The sequence below is a fragment of the Acanthisitta chloris genome, unplaced genomic scaffold (genome assembly GCF_000695815.1).
Source record: "Acanthisitta chloris isolate BGI_N310 unplaced genomic scaffold, ASM69581v1 Scaffold39920, whole genome shotgun sequence".
NCBI classification, from domain to species: domain Eukaryota; kingdom Metazoa; phylum Chordata; class Aves; order Passeriformes; family Acanthisittidae; genus Acanthisitta; species Acanthisitta chloris.
This window is the reverse complement of record NW_008652915.1, coordinates 28,738-41,262: the sequence shown is the minus strand read 5'-3', so window position 1 is coordinate 41,262 and position 12,525 is coordinate 28,738. Positions and strand designations below refer to the sequence as shown.

General features: G+C 41.7%; 1 protein-coding gene across 1 annotated transcript; it reads right to left on the bottom strand.

The window, feature by feature from the left end:
* Positions 1–1,033: 1,033 nt before the first annotated feature.
* TECTB (tectorin beta) lies at positions 1,034–11,287 on the bottom strand. Its single transcript, XM_009078781.1, has 11 exons — positions 11,231–11,287; positions 10,275–10,363; positions 8,324–8,514; positions 7,769–7,911; positions 7,616–7,688; positions 5,049–5,152; positions 4,886–4,969; positions 4,539–4,701; positions 2,644–2,713; positions 1,725–1,757; positions 1,034–1,237 (listed from the first exon to the last, which is right to left on the bottom strand). Exons 2-11 carry the CDS (start codon positions 10,348–10,350, stop codon positions 1,185–1,187), a joined length of 990 nt encoding a protein of 329 aa, XP_009077029.1. The 5' UTR covers positions 10,351–10,363; positions 11,231–11,287; the 3' UTR covers positions 1,034–1,184.
* Positions 11,288–12,525: the final 1,238 nt, after the last annotated feature.

Sequence of the window (12,525 nt, the reverse complement as noted above, 5' to 3'; positions counted from 1 at the left end):
CTCTGCATTATCTTTGCAACAATGAGCTTTTTCTCAAAGAACAGGGAGCTGAAAATCCTGAACTGATTTATCCAGGAGGTTTCCTCTCTACAAACAACTGCAAAAATTCTATAAACTGCTTATGCTTCGGTATGTACAGATACAGGGACATCCACTGTGTTCATTAATTGTAACAACTGTAGTTATTATTCCCTCTATCACATTTAGGATCCTGGTAGTTTCATGGATAAGGTCTAGGAGTGTTTCTTACACTTTCAAGGCTTTTTTTTCCCCAGTATTGTTTTAGCAATTACTGGAAGTAAGGAAACTACCATTATGCTTTTTGGGGAATTGTTCCATGTCCTGATATTTCCAGTTCTTTAGAGATCATGGTTTCCCTTTCTAGTAATTTCTTCTTGCTGTTTTAAGAGCTGTTGTTACTCTGGTACAGACGTAACACCTGGACCCTATTGTATCTGCCATCAGCTATGTCTTCTAGGAAGTGGAAAGCTCATTAGTTAGTTTTCCAGCCTCAGATGTGCTCAATATGCATCCACATCATTCAGGTATCCAGCACTGAGCCTGTCCAGTCAGCAAAACATCCTACTCCTACAGTGTACTCTACTTAACCCAGCCAAACAACACTGACAATGCTGAGGAGCACGAAAGAAATGTCAGGTAATTAATTCTGAGGAGCTTCTAATTATTTCTACATTAAAATCACCATTTTCTCCCATCCATGACATGTTAGGTTAGTTTTTACTTTGTTTAATGACTTCCCAGAACACACTAGGACCTTGCAAGATCAGGCCTGGAGAGGAGTTTGGTATCACACTGAGATGACAGGAAAGGAGGACCCTGAAGATAAATTTGGCTTTGAAAAATGCTGAGTTTTCATATCCCTACATTCCTTATAGAAACAAATACTATTGGCATCACAACTCTTTTAAAGGAGGCATCAACAGAATACATAACCCATGGGTTTTCACTAGTTTAAAATGCCAGCAGAATCTGGGGGGGACTGCTTTGGGCTTCTCCAGTATTTGAGTCACAAAGCTGATGGAATGTTTTATTTATCTGGTAAAATGGTGCACAAAGATTTTTTTGTGGCTTTCATTTTTCCTCTGTAAAATAAACATCTTTAGTAAAGAAGTCCAGGTCCAAACAGGATTGGGAGAAGTTAAGAACCACAGCTGGGCTGCATTTTATAATAATACAGCACAAAATCCAATTGCAAAGAGTAGGTGGAAGATGATATCTGCAAGAGAAACACAGACTCAATGTAAGTACATCTTTGTCAGCTCCCTTTCACGTTCTCTTCCCACCCCCTTCAATGCAATTTCGTGCCCTAATGTGGCTCTGTCAACATATCAAATGTTAACAAGTAGACTTTGAAAGGTGTGTATCAAACCCTCTCCAAACAGAAATGCTTTCAGACATCTCTCTTAACCCAGTAAAACATGATTGTTCCTTTTTGGGAAGAGGGTATGACAATATGAGAAAAACATTGTTCAGTATTGGAAGTTATTGCTATGATTTTATTGTCTAGAGTTAGGGATATGTCAAAAGGAGGAAAATGTGTACAACATTGGGAAATAAAATTGTATTTTGAAATATTTCCCCTTCTGTCAAATTTACTATATTTTTCAGTTTTTTTTACTTTGAGCTATGGGTTTTATGTTGACAAAGTCACTCAAAAACCACGTTTGGGATTGATATTTTCATTGCCATTCTTTGCTGTTTACCTGAGAGTGTGTAAAATCTGGATAAACCTTTGTCTGTATAAAAGAAGAGGAAAAAGATTACACTGGGATGACATGTTTAAAATAGGGTAAAGTGCAGCAATGTGATTCATGAAAGCAGAACAGAAAACATTTGCCATGTTTTGAAATTCAGGATATTTCTTCTTCTTAGCTTTACTGTCTGAAGTTATAAAAGGATCCTCAGTTCTTTTATCTTCTAAGATTGATGGGGATTAACTGGTGCAACATAGTGAATTGTAATAATGCTGCTCTATGTGTATTTATAATTTTAAATTGGCTTTCAGATTGGTGTGGATGTAGCTGATAAACCAGTATAAAGGGCTCTAGTGAAAACATGATTTGTTCCAAGGGCTTGTTTCAAAAGATGCTCTGGATCTGCAGGATTAAACCAGCTCAGAGAGAAATTCCTGGTGCCTCCAGGAGGCAGCAGTTAGAGGAAACAGTTATTTTACAGTGGGGAAACCTGATGGCAGTGCAATTTGTGTTAGGAGGGATAGGCACGATAGTACTCAAGTGTGAAGAAAAGCTTTCCTGCTGCTCCAAAGCCTGACCTCTCTCTCACTCATGTGCAACCTGTCAGATCATGTCTGGGCTGTTGCTGAGGTGAAACCCAGGTGACCAGAGTTTACTCTACTAAATGAATGTGTAAATGGTTTGGCCATTTATCATAAATGCCTACTGGGTACCTTTACTCACTTTGTAAATGAGGAGAATTTCACTGAGCTCTTCTGCCGGAGCTCAGAGGGGATCAACTTCTGTTCAAGACTCCTGTTGCCATGGGGGAAAAGGGTCTGGCAGAGTGCTTCGGCTCCCTCAACTTGTTCTTATGCTGTGAACTGTGGTGGCTCCCAACTTCATTGCTTCCCAAAGGGAAAATCACCCCAGAAACCCAATCACTTACTGCGTACATCGATCTCTGCCACTAAAACACCTCCGGTTTGTTGCATGCGCTGTTTTCGTTTATCACATATCTCAAGAGATCAGAGAGAAAGTCATGTATACCAAACAATAATAATTTAAAAAATCCAAACAAAATTCTCATGCTTGCAAACTAGGGAATTGCTGCATATTTTCTAGGGATTTTTTTTCCACTTGTAGTTATTAGGGTTTTGTGGTGCAGGAAAGATTTTAGGGGAGTCTTTACACTGCAGTTTCTGAGGATTTTGGTGGGCTGTCCTTCCCACATTATAGTGAACAAAACTCCTGTGAAGAGGGAAGGGGGGAATTGAGCTCCATCTGTTTAACCCATGACCTCTCTGAAGGCTTCTGTGGTTGTTTATTGCTAATGATAATTGTTGCCCATTGGGTAGAAAGAGGAAGCACCAAATCCCTTCCATACAGATCAGCTCATGTCCAGCACTAATGCTGCCTGTCACAGCTGACAAGGTCTGTATTGGAGGCTGTGCTCTACAGATTAAAGGTCCTTGTCCATTCCCTGACCTTTGGAGATCCCCAGCTGGGAGGATTTTTATTACAAACTCAGCATGTGGTAATTCTGGTTATGAGTTGCTTGTAAGCATGGACCCCCAGCTTGTTTCAACCTTAATTGCAGGAGACCACCAGCTGCATTTTTTGAGTGGGAAGTAAACTCAAGGGATGTTAGCCTGATCAAGCAATTATCCTGCACTGGAGGGTAAGGTGGGAATTCCATCTAGTGCCTGAAAGGATGATGTAGATGTTTTGACAGGCAGATATGGAGGAATGTGTTTGTGTTTTCTTTTAACTCTGATCTGTGGCTGGATTAAAAGTTGAAGAAATCTGTAAAAACAAACAACAAAATCTAAGCCTGGAGTTGCATTTTTTTTGCCTTTGAAACTTGGAAGTTCTAACAATGCGTTTTTGTCAAATCTGCAAGTATTGCACAAGTCAGTGCTCCCTGCTTAGCACTGAGGCTGTATAATAAACTGCTGTCTTAATTTGGCTCCTGGACTGAGAAAGAGGTTAGAAAGAAAAAATGGGTTCACCAGGACTGATGCTTTCTCTTCTCCAGCAAGAAATATTTGTTGCTGAAACAACAGCATGTCAGCCAAGGAATATTTTGGGCTTTCATTTCAGTTTAAATAAAATTCTGTTTCATTTTATAGCAGTGACACATTCATTGCATGAGAGAAAGAATAGCACAGCTCTGACTCAGTGAAGGAGGGAGAGAAGTCTTTAAAGAAAGACACTTGGGTGTCACTCACCCTTGCCTCTGTTGATGCACGCACTGTGTACCTGCCCTCACCTCACTCCCACCTAACTTCACTGGATCCCACTCTAGTGACCTCAGTTCCTGCTCTAGAGACAATTTACATATTTTATATAGAATAGGATGGTTGCAAGAGCAATAACTTACTGCAGGATGGCAGAGAGGACTTTCCCTGGGAAGGGGGACTGTGAGGTTTTCATTGACTAGTGGTGGGCTTTGATCCAGGTTCTCCTGCTACCCCCAGGGTGCTCTCAGCACCAGGATGCTTGGTAAAATGGAGACAGCTCAACCCTCCTCTTTTTTTCAGGCTTGTGTTTAACTGTAGCTGTTTGTCAGACAGGATGTAGTCTGAGATATCGACAAGATCTGACTTTTTCAATGGCTACCTTATTTCTCAATAACTTTAGCAAGTTTCCCAATGTTGCATGCAGTGCATGTGGCATGACAGGGGTTGGGGTGCAGGGCTGGCCACGTGGGTTCACACTTTGTGGTGCCTCCATCAGCTGAGAGCCCTGGCACTGGCTCTACACCCAACATGCCCTTGGGAAGGTCTTGACATCCTCTGTCTAAAATTAGCACAGCCTGTTTCTCCAGGAGCAATGCCTTACCACTGGGCAGGAGAACTTCTCGCTGTCACAGATGTGTGTCTCGCAGTGCAGCCAGACCTTGGACAGCTTGGGGATGTTCCGGAAGCGGAAAGCGTTGAACTGGAAAGTAGCGCGGTTCGTTTTCCCATTCTCGTGCACGATGATGGAGTAGTCTGTGCCACACCTGTGTTGTGTATGGAGAGGCAGCGTCAGAGCCCCCATGGCTTCACTGAAACATCTCCTGAGGAGGCATTTGCCCTGCTGTGGGACAGCTTCTCCTTTCCTCCCTCATCCCCCAGCTCCCAGTGTTCTGCCGTCCTCAGGGCTGGGCTGAGTAGAGGTGCTCCCCAGGTCCCATCAGCACCTACCCCTTGGTGATCAGAGGCCAGTGGATCTGGTAGAAGTACTCCGAGGAGGGAGTTGCCCAGCAGTTGTTGAGAACAACTTTGAACCTTGGGAGATACAAGCCCCAGATTAGCAAGGAATGTCTCAATTGCCAATTTATTAATCATTCCTCCTTCCCTTGCCTACCTGTCGCTTAAGCCCTTAGCTTCCACTCCAGCAAATACGTCAGAACCAATTTCTGATGTTTCAACGACGAACGGGGCTTCCTTTATACTTGTAAACTTGGCATTCTTTGAAAGACAAAGAGAAAGGTGTCATATGTTACTAGTAACGTGCAAAGCAAAGGCATGATGCAACTTCAGATGCCCCTGGAGAATCTGGGTTCTTATTACCTGCAAGCTCCAAACTCTACACCTAGTAGTAGGACTATTGCAAGCCCAAGATGGTGTTTAAAAATCTTTTTGTTAATGTTTGGCTTATAATGATGACAAATGACAGAATTTGATGCTGTTTGGGTTGTAGTATGTGTTATACGACAACATGGATGGGAACCAAGCTTGCTGCTGCTTCTGTTACACCAGAGGTAGTGGGGAAAGCTGGTGGGAGTGAGAGACTGGAGATGACTGTATGGAATGGGAATGGCACTGGGACATGGCCACATGCTGGGGAAAAGGAATGACAAGCAGAAATCACTTGTCCCTTTGGAAAGGTTCAGAACTCTGTGATTTATACTTTAGCCAGCATAGTGAGAGCTGAGGGGGCACAAGTGTGCAGAAAGAGCTCTGCCTGCTGTAGTCATTCATCCACTAAAAAGCCATCCTGCTCAGTGTGGTGCAGTGTGCGGTGCTCAGGTGAAAAGTTCTGGTTGCAAATACACTGAAGTACCTACCTTAAATCCTGCTGGTTTTGTAATGCATAAGATGGTAACAAAGCCAGCACCAGAACTATATAAAGAGTAACTTGTTTAGTCCTAATATTTATTTACTTAGTTAAATCTACACAACAGGCATCAGGCATGTGCAGTTCTGGAGCTGTTGGACTATCTTTCCCTGTTGTGCTTCCTCAGTTCCCTGGTATTGATTTTCCTTGCCTATGCAGCCAGGTGGCTGTGAGGCACTACATTATTCCCACTGCAACACTGGATAGATTGGATGCCTCGAAGTCAAGGCTCAAGGCTGTGTTTAGATTAGTGATCCATGGCTGCTAAGTGCCCTGAGAAATTTTCATTTAACCAAAGATTTCTTGCAAAGGAGAACTTGCAGAAGTGCTGTCACAGAACTCTTACCAGTCCTGTGCTACACTGAGTGGAACCTGGTGTAGTGCTTCTTTTTCCAGGCTCTATTGCTCTGCCCTGGCTTAGGGTTCTACCTTGCTTTTCTTCACACCAAGTTTCAGTGTTGAAGCTCTGATTTCCATTCAGGTTCCAGCCTCTCATGCTGCATCACAGTCCTTTGCTGTTAATGGGATGTCACAGACTAAAAGGGAGGTGAGGCTCAAGTGTTTCCACTGGATTACACTGCAGCTCACGTGCTGCTTCTGGATGGGAAAATGGGCACATGAAGCATCTGGAAGTGTAGCCCACCAGAGGCAGAGGGCTGTGCCAGGCAGCAGCAGAGATGAATGCCATGGCAAAATAAACTTTTACTTTCCATTTTGCCAGGGAAAAGAAAGAAAATAACATTTCATTGAAATTAACATTTTCTCCCCAGTGAAAATGAGAACAAAATAATAAAGGAAAGGTCCGGTGGGTCTCTGAGCTTGTTCTTTACTTGTGCTTAGTGGGAAAATATGTTAGTACAGTTCAGCCTCTCCCTCCTTCACTCCTGGGAGCCCCATGGCCATTCAAATAAGACAGTCATCTTGCAAAGTATTAAAGTACCAGAGGTACATTGTTCACTGTCTGCCATTTGGTTTTGCAGCTATTTTGCCAGTTGGCAGGACCACTGTGGTACATCCTGGGACCTTGCCAGTACTAGTGTTCCCTATATCAGAAAAAGCCCCATATAGGACTTTGTGTGGCACCCAAGCCTGACAAAATGTTTAGTGATCAATTAGTGCCCAAAATGCAGGATGTGTGGAGAGAGCTTTTCACCTTGTGGTAAATGCGCCCTCTACCTGGCCTATAAATTTAACAACAGCGTGTTATTAGTTGTGCTTTTTCTAGCTGTACTAAAATAGAGAGGCTGATTTGGTGCTTTTGACTGTGCTTTGGTGGAGAAAAGTCTCCAGGATCAGGAGCTGGCTGCTCCAGCAGTGCAGCACAGATGTGAAGAGGAGAGGGATGTTTCAAAAGATCTGCCTGGTATCCAGGGACAATATTTTGTTTGCAACAAAACATCTGTGGGCTATATGAAATATCTGTCAAGTGAGAGGACCAGGGAGAAAACTACAAGAGAAATGCATGGAACTTTGCTGTGTCTATAGAGGCCATGTGATAGCAGCAGTGCCTGCAGATGCTGCAGTGGGACTACAAACAAGTATTGCTTTTCTTATAAAACCTATTGGCAGGTTAGAAATGTACCTCTCAGCAGAAAGATCTGTCAGATTTTGTCATGTGTCTGCTCTGTTCAGTTTAAGTACATCCCTGTTAATCAGTAGAAACAAGGACCCCTGCCAACCCCACTGTAATTATCTGTTCCAGGCTAGTAATGTGCTCCATGACAGATAAAAGTCAGGAGCAGCAGCCCTGTTATTTCCAGCTCTTTGGCTGAAGCCTGTGTTAGGTGAAAATCTGGGGGGCTAAGAGCACTTACAGAGTAGAAGTTGAGGGACAGCTGACTTTCAAATGAGCCGGAGCTCCCGTTCTTCACATGGACTGTGGCCACCCTGAGGACATGACAAATTTCTGTATGAGTGAGATATGGTGCTGAGGACAGGGTAAGATGCACTCCCAGGAGGGAACATACCTTTGGTCAAAGGCAGCCTGGTTCACCAGGTAGTTGGAGTTGTATGTGCAGGTGAAGGAGTAATTCACAGGTTGACTCTTCACTATGACTGAGGTGTCATTGGAGACGATGGAGTTGTAGAAGTGATAAACAGGATTCTTGAACTGTGGATGGTGAGACAGAGAAATGTAGGCAGCACTGAGTCTTTGAGGTATCAGGAACAGCTTCATACTTTGAAACATGAGGACTCTGTCTGGTGTCAAAACACCATCCCCAAAGAAACATGGTTTGGTAGCTCTTTATATGCTGTGCTGCCTATACATATGCCTTACCATATATAAGTTCTGTGTAATACAGGTGCAAGTGAACAACTAACACACAGATTAATATCATTAAACCTGCAATCATTTTGCCTGTAGCTGCAAAGCACAACTATGTGATCATTCCTTCTCCCTGATACTGGAGGGTGCCTCCTTCTTCTATCAGCACATTAAACCTACTTCAAGCTGAACCAGAATTTTCTCAAGTGAGTCCAGGCATTTTCTTAGTCAGAAACATTGGCCTTGATAGTCTTACCTCTGACTGTGTCCCACAGTATGATTTGTTTTTAGGTGACAGGTCTGGGATTGTGAATTGGTAATATCCTGAATCATGGATCCCATTGTAGCAAATGCCTCCAAGTGCCAGCTGATTAACCTCCCATCCATAAGGACACTCTGGAATTCTGGTAATGATGGTTCTAGGATAGCAGTATACCAGAATTACATCTGAAAGGAAATAATACACCTAGAGTTATTCAGTTATAATTTTCCTTGAAAGAGGTAGATCTGCACACTTACTTTCCACTGGGTTTCACCTTCTGTGAGCAGAGTGTGTGCTGGAAGCTCCCCTAACATGAGCAGCTTTTGCTACACTAAACTGACCTTCGAGTTGTTAAATTTTATCCTCTTTGGAAGAGTTTGGCCTTTGCCTTCTAATCAATGCAGAATTTAGTGTAAATTTTTTATCTTTCTGGAATAGCTGATTGAGGAGCAGAGATCCTGCTGAGAACCCTGAAGTGAAAAGGACTGCACTGATATCTGTCAGATTAGCTCATACTGTAAAGCTGGATTCTGAAATGCCAATGACTCTGTAAAATAATACTGGTGAAATTCTTTGGTAGGCCGTGGACTGTTTTGTAGTAGCATATAGATCTTGGCCACCATATATATTCCACCCTCTCTCTTCTTGCACTGGCATTGCAGCACCAGCACAGACTGAATTCCTACAATTCTCAAGTTAAAAGCTAACATCTAAAAATGACCTGAAAAGCCTAGGTCTGCTAATAGCAATAGTAACTGAACCAAACTCCTAGCCCTGTTAACAGCAACAGTTACCAGCAGTGCAGCATGTTTCCAAACATGGTGATTGTTAATATAGCCATGAATATTGACCATCATAACATACAGACTGAGTGCTTCATGATAGCAAAATTGGACATTTTCAAAGAGCATCAGGCAGTGCTAATTTGAATGTCTGATGGGAATTTAAAGGGCAAATATTGACTAACCATTAGTGACCTGAAAATTGAGAAAGACTTCCAATTACTACAGTCAGAAAAAAAAAGCCTGCCTGGAATTATTCAATTACTTCTATTAAAGCCCTTGACACTCTCATTTTTATGTTAAAAGCCTCATTTTGCAGCCTTTCCATGTCTGCTAGGGAATACTCAGGGAAAGTCAACTAGGGCCCTTAACAACTTGCTTTTTTCTGCTCAACAAACCTTTAGCACATGCAGGCTGATTCTGCTTGTGTCAATGGTCAGAATTGTAACTCTGGCAACTTCAGAGCTATGAAAATTCCTGCAGGTCAGAGAAACTGCTTGTGCAAATGAAGGTACTGAAATAAATGGCTAGAGGGCCAAACACTTAGATACACCATGAAAATGCTGACAGTAATCTGACATCAGTCACATACTAAAAGCAAACACTATATTGAGGTGTATTCCAACACATTTCTAAAACACGTTCTATAATTGTAGTGACATCTACATTACAGGTCTGTCGGGCACCAGATGACTTCAGTTTCTAGGCAGTAAACAGTGTGCAATTAGAGCCTTCCCTACAATGATGTTTTTTCTTGTTTTAATATAGCAGTGTGATTCAGGAGTTCAGCCCAGCACATCCAAGCACCACTGGCCATCTGACTGTGGTCAGTGGGACCAAAACCCAGATCTGCTGAATTTAGCCTGTACTGTTACAATTTCTAATTGTTGTTGTTTTCTTTGCCAGTTTATGCTTTTGTGCTTAACTTTATTGCACTATGATTATTGCACAGAGTTAAGGATATGTCTAATTCTTGGTGGGGCTAGGACTGCAGTGATACTTGCTTTACTGTGCTAGCTGAAAGCAGATCAATAAAAGAAATGTAAGGATTAGCTCTCCTGAATCCACTGTTAAACTTTTGAAGGAAAACATTTTGACTTTTGAATAGGAAAAACCCTTTGGCAGCTATCCACAAGAGAAGATCATAGGAGGCTTAAGTTTACCTGCTTTATTTGGACTGCAAGGCCCTACAACAGCTCGAACCAAGAAGACCAGCAGATAAATAGAAAGAGTCACCATTTCTTGCAATGACCTGAGGACACACAGAATAAAAGCTGAAAATGTATTTAAAACTGGAAATAAAAACAATGCATTGTGTGTAGGCTTGAAACTGTAGCTACTCTTAGACATGTGCTTCTTGCAGAGAGGAAAAAAAATAACATTACTGATATTCTGTTACCCAATATAATTCCATCTACAGGGTAAATATTTCCAAGGCCATTATCATTTCTGGGTCACTATTGTGACAATTCTATTTCAGTTTAGTGGTGGCTTTCAATTATTCTAGTTTTATTTCTTGCAAACAGTCTAAACCTAAAGTGTTAATATAGCCAAATGAAACCAAACCAAGGGGATCTGAATAAAGGAGGGAATAGAAATTGCTAGAAGAAATAAGATGAAAGAACATGGATAATGTGCTTAAAATTTAGTGCTGACACTATTCTCTGTGGTGATGGCTATTCTGATGTAGCTCAGTTTTGGTAAATTATGCATTTTCCTCTTTACTGCTAAATGCTGAGTTTTTGGAAAACATACATAGCAGTAATTTACATTTTAATTTGAGGCCTTAAACTGCAAGTCCTTCCCCACAGGGAAAAGCATATACAGCCTGTGGGATTGGGACTAGATTTCTCATATTTCCCCTTTGTAGACACTCTTCAGTATCTGCCCTCACATACACATCACTAAGCAGACTGTCAGAAGCAACAAATACCATGTAAATAAATTAAAAAATCATCTCAATTCAGTATTTCTATCAAAACCCAATCAATTTTAACATTTTCACTCAGCCTCTATTTAAAAATACGTACTTACAAATGTCTCATAAAGTACATTTCAGTGACAATTCCTTCTAATTATAATCCTATGCAGTCTACAAGAAATTAATTATTATACCTACGAGACAGGAAGGGGCTAAGTATTTCAGATTTTCATTCCGGTCTTATTCCAACAGCTGCTCTGTCAGCTCTTCCCAAGATGTCCTCTTTCAAATGAGCCCAGCTGGTGTTATCTTCGCTTTATATAAGCAATCTTGTAAAAGGAGCCCATCTCTGGTTAAATCTCAACCCGCCAGTATTGTCCAGTGTGGGAGGGGAAAAAAAGAGTTATAGAAAAGCACTTCTCTTCCCCTAGATGGGACTGCATTGCTGCTCTTTGATTTTTAAAAACTCTTACTATGGTGGCTTTTTGGAAACAAGTGAACAGAAACTTGCTGGAGGTCCAAAATTTTTGGTTTACAAGCTAATTAGGAAAATGTCAAATTTCTGCAGAGGTGAAGCCACAACTGCCTTCTAGAATCCAGCAAAAATGTATTTATAGGCATGAGATGCTTGTCTTAAATGGCTTATTGGCAATGTCAAACTTTTGTGGAGAAAAAGTAATGCCAACAGATCATATAGCACCTTTGGGGTTTTTTTTACTTATTTTTTTCTCAAATTTCACAGGCATGTAATCTGAGTTCAGATATTACACTACATAATTATGGTACATGATGCTATATGCATACAAAACTATGTAATATACATTAAATATTACATTATAGATTTGTAAAATTTTACCATTGCACAGAAACTGAAATAAATTGGCTCTTCATATGACCATTAGTCATGAGGTTGCCTATGACAGTCTTGGTCAGCTGGTAGGATTTTCTGGTGACCCACTGGATCCTGTTTGTGTCAGCTTTTAGTGCTAGGCTTGCGAAAAGGACTTGCGTACACTACTGCTCTTTTACATGTCTGCATAAACACCTTGGGTTGTAAATAGTCTTGCCATGTAAACTGGCACAACCTCAACTTTGGGCCATGTGTGTCTACCCAGTTCTGTGTGCTGCTGACCTACTTATGCTCTGATATCTGCCTTGAGTCACGAAACACAGAGGATCTCACTGGCCTTGCTTGTGGGACTGAGTCCTGTGGGGCTTCTCACAGATGATTTGGTATCTCCTCTTGTGGAGAGTCTTATTCTGTCCTATCTGTGGCAGGACTTTGGTGTGGATCTGTCTTTTCTTGAGCAATTTTTGGCATATAGGGGTGACAGTAGTAAAGCTGTACCAGTTGTTACTACTCTGGAGCTTTTGAAGGAGGAGGGAGTGGAATGGAAGAGCACAGTGGCCCTGACCTTAACCTGAAATACTAGACAAGGAGTGTTCAGCTGTCCTGTGGGTGAGATTTATGGGTGCACCTTCAGGGCAGCATT